At 39.1% G+C, this 7,167-nt stretch overlaps 2 protein-coding genes across 2 annotated transcripts; both read left to right on the top strand.

Annotated features, from left to right (window-relative positions):
- Window positions 1-3,750, top strand: LOC116224442 (zinc finger protein 343-like). The gene is made up of 2 exons (XM_031584209.2): window positions 1-1,412; window positions 1,716-3,750. Exons 1-2 carry the CDS (start codon window positions 1,122-1,124, stop codon window positions 2,739-2,741), a joined length of 1,317 nt encoding a protein of 438 aa, XP_031440069.1. The 5' UTR covers window positions 1-1,121; the 3' UTR covers window positions 2,742-3,750.
- Window positions 3,751-4,241: 491 nt separating this feature from the next.
- LOC105905221 (gastrula zinc finger protein xFG20-1-like) lies at window positions 4,242-6,857 on the top strand. The gene is made up of 2 exons (XM_012833221.2): window positions 4,242-4,925; window positions 5,235-6,857. Exons 1-2 carry the CDS (start codon window positions 4,641-4,643, stop codon window positions 6,420-6,422), a joined length of 1,473 nt encoding a protein of 490 aa, XP_012688675.2. The 5' UTR covers window positions 4,242-4,640; the 3' UTR covers window positions 6,423-6,857.
- The last annotated feature ends 310 nt before the right edge of the window (window positions 6,858-7,167 follow it).

Below are 7,167 nucleotides of genomic sequence, written 5' to 3'. Positions count from 1 at the left end.
TGAATATGATTTCAAAACTAACTTCTTTTTTTTTATTTCGGTTGTATTTTTAATGTTGAACATTTTTTCAATAAGTTATCAGCCTTGCAACAACGATGGGACGGAATTACGGATGTTAGCTTGTTGTATTATTCATTTCAAATTAGAACAATCATTAAATTGCTGTTATTTTGAACACAATGTAACATTTGAGATACGTATTAAGTACCGTTTCTGAAATGTATTTAATTAAATAAAGCATATTTCCATGCGCAGCGGTAAACCAAAGCTGTGTGAACAAACCCCAACAGCAACTAACCACATTTCCGGTATCATATTTCAAAATAAAAGCATTTGGTTCGTTAGCAGTAGAAAAACAATCGACAAGCAAACTTTATTTCTGTGTGTGGTTAGGAGAACAAGTATTTGAAAGATGGGTGCAGTTTTGCAGAAACCGTATACATCACGTAATATTAGAAGTCTTAAGCAGTGCAAAACAACGACTGGAAGGGTGAATTGTTGGGGTTGAGCTAGCGACTTGGTGATGAATACACTCAATACAAACAACAGTATGTGGCAATAATATTAGCGACAGTATTAACGCATCGTACGATGGAAATACATAATGAATGTATACAAACGGATGTGAATATCACTTAAATATGTTCACAGCATGGTTCGGTGATGCCAACAGTTGTAGTGGCAGCAATGTGTCTCTGCACTTCCTCTTCGTGAAATATTGTGGATGGAAGGATTTGACATGTGAACTTCAAGAAGAACATTGGGGAAAAAAACAAGTTTATATCCTACTGCTGTTGTACTACGATTCAATTTTGTTAGGGCGAGAGTAAAGTCCGAACAGCCACATATGATATTCAAGAATAAGTTGACACTTCGAAAGCGAAACATTATTTCAAAGGACTGGAGGTAGCCAAGACTGCTAACTGTACAGTGAATTAGCACGAGTGGAAAGCTTATGCTAACGTTCTTTTTGGTTGTAGGTTAGGGATAGCTAACAGGTCAGGCTAACCATAGACATATATATATGTCTATGAGGCTAACGAGCTACTTCAACCGTCTTTATGGGATAAGAGAAGTAGAAACTAGTCAGCTAGCAAGTAACTTAGTCATAAGAAGCAATTATGATCCATATATGTGCTGTAGATGGCTGCCCGAACAAATCGGACACAATTATTCATTACACATTACCGGAGGAGCCGACCAGACGTCAAAAGTGGATAGAATTTCTGGAAAGGGGTAGAAAAGCAGACCTTTCTTGCTTTACTAGGATTTGCGGTAGACATTTCTCAGAAGACAGCTTCACTAAACTGGACTTGGGATTCACAACACGGTTGGTACTGAATGTGAATGCTGTTCCTAGCATTTATCCAGATGGACTGACAGTGCAACAAAAACAGGAGGAAGCTGATGAGGTGCGTGTTTGAGCATAATTTTAGTGATAACATTTTGCCATACCAGTAAGCTATCGACGCTAGCTACCAAGCTATGTGAAAGCAGTCGATCGTCCCGACGGTCTTAGCCTTAGCCTGCTAATGTTTTCTCTATTTTTGTGACCATAAAGGAAACAACACCACATCATCTTGATAGACGTATAATTGTAGGCTATTAGCATATCTTCCACGTCGTAATACCAGTAGTTAAGCACTTTGATTAAAATGTTACCTTTTTTGAAGAGATTTTCACTGTAACTTGAAAGTTGAATTTATTTATTTCAGGGGTTTCCATCAGAGATTTCCAGTGAAGTAGAAAGTGGCATCATTGTCACTGACACCGTTTCTTTGGCTTGCTTGAAAGAGGAGCCTCTTCAGGATGAACTGAGTTGTGATGCTATGAGGATCATTAAAGTGGAACCACTGGATGACAATGGATATGGAGATTCATCATTTGACCAACCTACCGAAGAAGAAATGTTGGACAATAATGCCACTATTTTTAAAATAGAGGTTTGTGAGGATCCCATCAATGTTGATGATGGGAAACCATTTCACTGTTCAAATTGTGGTGAGGGTTTTCTAAACAAGGGGGTTCTCAAACAACATGAAATCAAACACATAACTTTGTTTCCTCAAACTTCAAAGTCCTACCACTGTAAACACTGTGTTAAGGCTTTTCCCCACAGAGGATTTTTAAAAGCCCATGAAAAAATTCATGCTAATATGGAGTCACAAATGTCATTCAGCTGCACTGAATGCGACAGGAGATTTCGCAACCAGTCAAGTCTTAAAAAACATATGCACAATCATTTGACAAGGTTAAAATATCCATGTCCGGTGTGCGGGGAAGACTTTGAAATGAAGGGTAGTCTTCATTTCCATATAAAGACACACCCAGGAGAGAGATTTCTCTGTAAATTTTGTAATCTAAGATTTTTTAAAATCGATGCCTACCTGAAGCACGTGGACCGGCATACGGTTGTAACCCCATACTATTGTGACAAATGCAAAATCTATCAGCTGACCCAGAGAGGTTTCCTGCTGCATCAAAAAAGGCACGCCCGCAAAGAACTGGTGCAGATAATGGCTGAGAAGAGGGAGATGATTAAAAATGGGGGAAAAAATAAGAATGATCTTAACACACCACTTCAACACAATGAAGCTGGAGAGAGGATGGTGGTTGAAGATTCAGACTTAAACTCACCTTTACAGTCACAGAACAAAACTGAAACAACACCTCTGGAGACTAGTGAGTTGCCATCACATACAGGACCATGTGCCACTGAAATAGAAAAAACAACCACATGAATGAAACTGAAATTGAATGGGCCTATGATGGGAAACGGAAATCATCCGAAACAGAAACTCGAAATCAAAGCCAAGGCTGACGTACATTTGACCAGTTGGTACATATGCGGAGTGAAATGCATAGACTCCGTCTAGTAAACTCAGCCCCTACCCCCCACCCAGCCTTTCCATTTGTGTACTGAGGGCAGCAACCAGTTGGTTTGTCTTTTACTAAAAATGCAAAGCAATAATGTTCATTCTTTCATCGTAACTACACATTGTTTATGTTATAGCCAAGACGTGAAGTTATTATAACATGTGCTTAATTGTATGTGTATGACGTGGAACAGAAGCACCGCAATGACACTTGAACACTTTGGTGTTCTTCAGTGCATAGGGAATGCTCCGACTATCACAGTGTATGTGGATTATGAACTACTGTAATGTGCTCAGAGTTCCTTCTTTTTTCACTTTTTGTAAGCATTCAATGTATTGTCAACAGACTGAAAAAAAAAACTGACTGATTAGGTAAACCCAGATTTAACATTTGAATAATGAATTTTAGATAGCAGAACATTTTGTTATTTAATTGAGAACGTCTTGAATTATGGTTAAACTGAGAGAGATTTCCATACATGCGAAAGCAACCTGTATATTTTTGTTTTCCTCAACCATGTTGTGATGACAAGTTATAGTCAATTCTGATTATTTGTCCTTCAGAGACTAGGAATTCAGTTCAGGCATATGGTTTCACTCTTTTCCATGCAGCATTTAATATCGTGGAGTGATTTAGCAAACTGCAGCTATCAATTATATCTATGTGCTGCATCTTTCAACCCTTCACTTATGTGTAAATATCCAGCCTGATATGGAAACATCCTTTCTTGTTTTTTTTATTATTTGTATTTTGTGTATAAATACAAATAATTAGGCCTAATTATGCATATGGATTGGAAATGTGTATGTGATCATGTTGTTATCTTGATATGTTTATGTTTATTAAAAAAAGAGACCCTCCGCAGTAGGAAGCCTAAAGCAATTGTATACTTTTCCATTATGTCTCTTTAGGCTATGGCTATTTGTGGCTATTTAGCCCACACCTGGGAAAGAAACTAACTGCCAGGGAGTTAAAATACCCAACCTTGGCAAACAAATACGGGGCAGCAAGTAGCCTAACTTATGTAGGACTACGGCAGAATCATTTGAAGTCTGCTGTAGTGAGTTTTAAGCCTATCTTTACTCGACGGACGGAAAGGACTGGAAAAAGGTTCGCATCTTTTTGGGGTGGCAGCCTTATAAAAAATCCTAACGCTAATCAAATAGGCTACTTAATGGCGCATCGTATTTCAAATGAAATGATAGGCCACTTAAACCATAGTTTATAAAGTCGTAGAGAAATAACAGGTAGGCTATAGGGTCATACAAAGACATTACGTGTGTCCACTGATGTTGTATAGGCCACTAGGTAGGTAAGCTACATTTAAACACATTTGTTCGCGAACTCAATGAAAGGCAGTGACAACTGGGTCACGTGGTCTGCAAGGATTTCCTATCCTGAAAACACCGCGGAGGAAGCGTGTTGTTCAAAAAGTTAGAGAAAACCTCGGCAAACAATTTAATGTGCTATGTTCTATTATACAATTATAAAGCAGCGTGCGTAGAATAAGAGCATACGGTTGCTCTAAGAAGGAGTCGAACCAACTTCCACTTTATTTTTCAGAACCGAATAGTCAGTTAGCCAGCTAGCTAGCGAGCTACATAGTTATATACTGGAGCTTTTACGGTAGTTGGTTGAAACACCAGCAGCTTATTAGGGGCAGCTAAGAAGATACCGAGTTTTTTTGCCTCTGTTTTTGATAAAAAAAAGAAAAGGGAAACTGGTGAGCTTGCAAGCAGCTTGGCGAGAAATAAGAAGCAAACATGATTCACAAATGTGCAGTGGCTGGCTGTCCAAACAAATCGGACACAATTATTCATTACACATTACCAGAGGAGCTAAACAGACGTCGACAGTGGACACAGTTCGTGGAAAGAGGAGGAAAAGAAGAGAACGTCTCTGTCTCAAGTAGAATCTGTGGTAGCCATTTCGCAGAAGACAACTTCACTAAATTGGATTTGGGATTCACAACGCGGTTGATATTAAATGTAAATGCAATCCCCACCATTTATCCAGAAGAACTCGTAGAACAGCAAAATAAATCTGACGTAAGTGTTCTAATACCGTGCATTTCAGTGTGTTTCTAATGCAAAGTTAGTTATACAGTACATAGCCGACTGTCCATGCTTACTCTAGCTGGCTAATCAGCTAGCTTTATGTGGCAGTCGATCAGGTAGACCCGACATTCTTAGCGTTAGCATAGCGGTGTAATGGACTAACAGTATAATCAAGTTACCATAAAAAAATATGATATTTTAACATTAGATGTAAATGGGCCTAGAATTGTTTAATAATAGTCTATAAGCCCTTTTACTAGTCTTTAATTAAAAATCTCATCACATTTTGTTTTCTTTCAGCACCTTCCACTAAGAGAAAGTTACATAAATGGAACTGAGAACATTTCTTTACAATTTTTGAAAGAGGAGCCGTTTGAAGATGATATGACTGGCGAGCCGGTTGAAGATTACATGACTGGCGAGCCGGTTGAAGATGAGATGAGTGATGAGTCATTTAATGTCGTAAAAGTTGAACCACATGATGAAAATGGATATGTTGATTCATCATTCGAGCAGACCAGTGAAGACAGCATGCTCAGTGGTGACCCTGGCATCACAACAGAACCTTTTCAGCAACATGATGATCGGAAACCATTTCACTGTGTTTACTGTGGCGAAGGTTTTCTTAACAAAGGGGTGCTTAAGCAACATGAGCTTAAACACAAAACCGTGAAAGTGAACCCCTTTCTGAAAGAATATCATTGCCATCAGTGTGGAAGGGACTTTTCTCACAAAGCATTTTTGAAAGCCCATCAAAAGGTTCATGCCAGTGTGGAGTCACAAATGTCCTTCAGCTGCACTAAGTGCGACAGGCGATTTCGCAAAAAGTCAAGTCTCAACAAACACATGCACAATCACCTGGCTAGGACAAACTATCCTTGTCCAGTGTGTGGAGAAGAATTTGAAATAAAGGGTAGTCTCCATACCCATATCAGGTCACACCCCGGAGAGAGGTTTCCCTGTAAGTACTGCAACCAGAGATTTTTAAAAATCGATGCCTACCTGAAACACGTGGACAGGCACACTGTGGTAACCCCGTACTATTGTGAGAAATGCAAAGTCTACCAGCTCACCCAGAGAGGCTTCCTGCTGCATCAGAAAAGGCACGCCCGAACTGACCTGGAGATGCACCTGGCCAAGACTGGGCCAGTGGTGGTGAAAAAAGGCAGACCTCTAAAGTATCCTGCTAAAATGAAGAACCTGCCCCAACAAGGTGAAGCTAAACCACAAGTGGACTCTGAAGTTCCTGAACCGAACCTGACCCTGCAGTCACTCTGCGACACACCGCTGGAGGCGTCTGGTGAAGATCCATTGCATGAGACTACAGGGCCCTCAGATGAAGCTGAAATGGAGGAGGAGGAGGAGGAGGAGGAAACATCACCTGAGATTGAAATAGAAGAGGCCTCTGATGACAATCTTGAGGAATCTACAAATGACCAAGAGATTGGAGGCCCAGATCTCCCTTTAGATCTCTTAACAGTACCTTGATCTATCCACCCTCCACCTTTATGAGACTGTTGTGCCAGGACAAGGAAAGAATTTAGTGGATGTAATGCATTTCAAAAGCTTTCAGAATAATTCAGTAAAACAAGCTGCATGTCAAAGAGGCAGGAGTGTCCTTCAGTGTGATTGAAGTAAATTATGTTCATCTTGTTCTTTTGTAAATATAAGTCGTATGATTTGATAGTTGTCGGGCCTGTTTATTACAGGCTGAGGATATGTCATTACATTTAATATCTAACCAAGCTATAGATAGGCTTAAATGATGAATTTTTGCTAGCAATCATGGTATATTGAAATCTGGTTGTATTTCATTTAATATAATGACCTGGCACGGTTGTTACTTATACTTCAGACCTGTAAATACATCTTGGATCTGTGTTTTTATCAGCTGTCAAATAGGGATGTCGTTTTTTTTTTTTTGTAGACAAGACAGCATTTCTGGCATGTCCTACTGTCATTGTCATGTGAATTATTTTACACAGTAGCGATGTGACAAATTGAGGATGATTGTTACATTGGGGAGACATGTTTTTAACAAATGATATTTTTACACTTGAAATCAGTAGTAGTAATTCCTCTGTACATTTGTATTGAATAATTGCAGAAATGTCACTGTCTTAATCCTCTTTTTGAATAGTGTCTTGTTTAGAAATGAGAAATAAAACACTTTATTTAAAAGAGCCTTTGTCTCTTTTGGGAGAACGTAAAAAGCTTATGTTCATTAAACTCA

Source organism: Clupea harengus, chromosome 17 (assembly GCF_900700415.2).
Source record: "Clupea harengus chromosome 17, Ch_v2.0.2, whole genome shotgun sequence".
Lineage (NCBI taxonomy): Eukaryota > Metazoa > Chordata > Actinopteri > Clupeiformes > Clupeidae > Clupea > Clupea harengus.
Note: the sequence above shows the minus strand (reverse complement) of the source record. Positions and strands in the feature narration are given on the sequence as shown.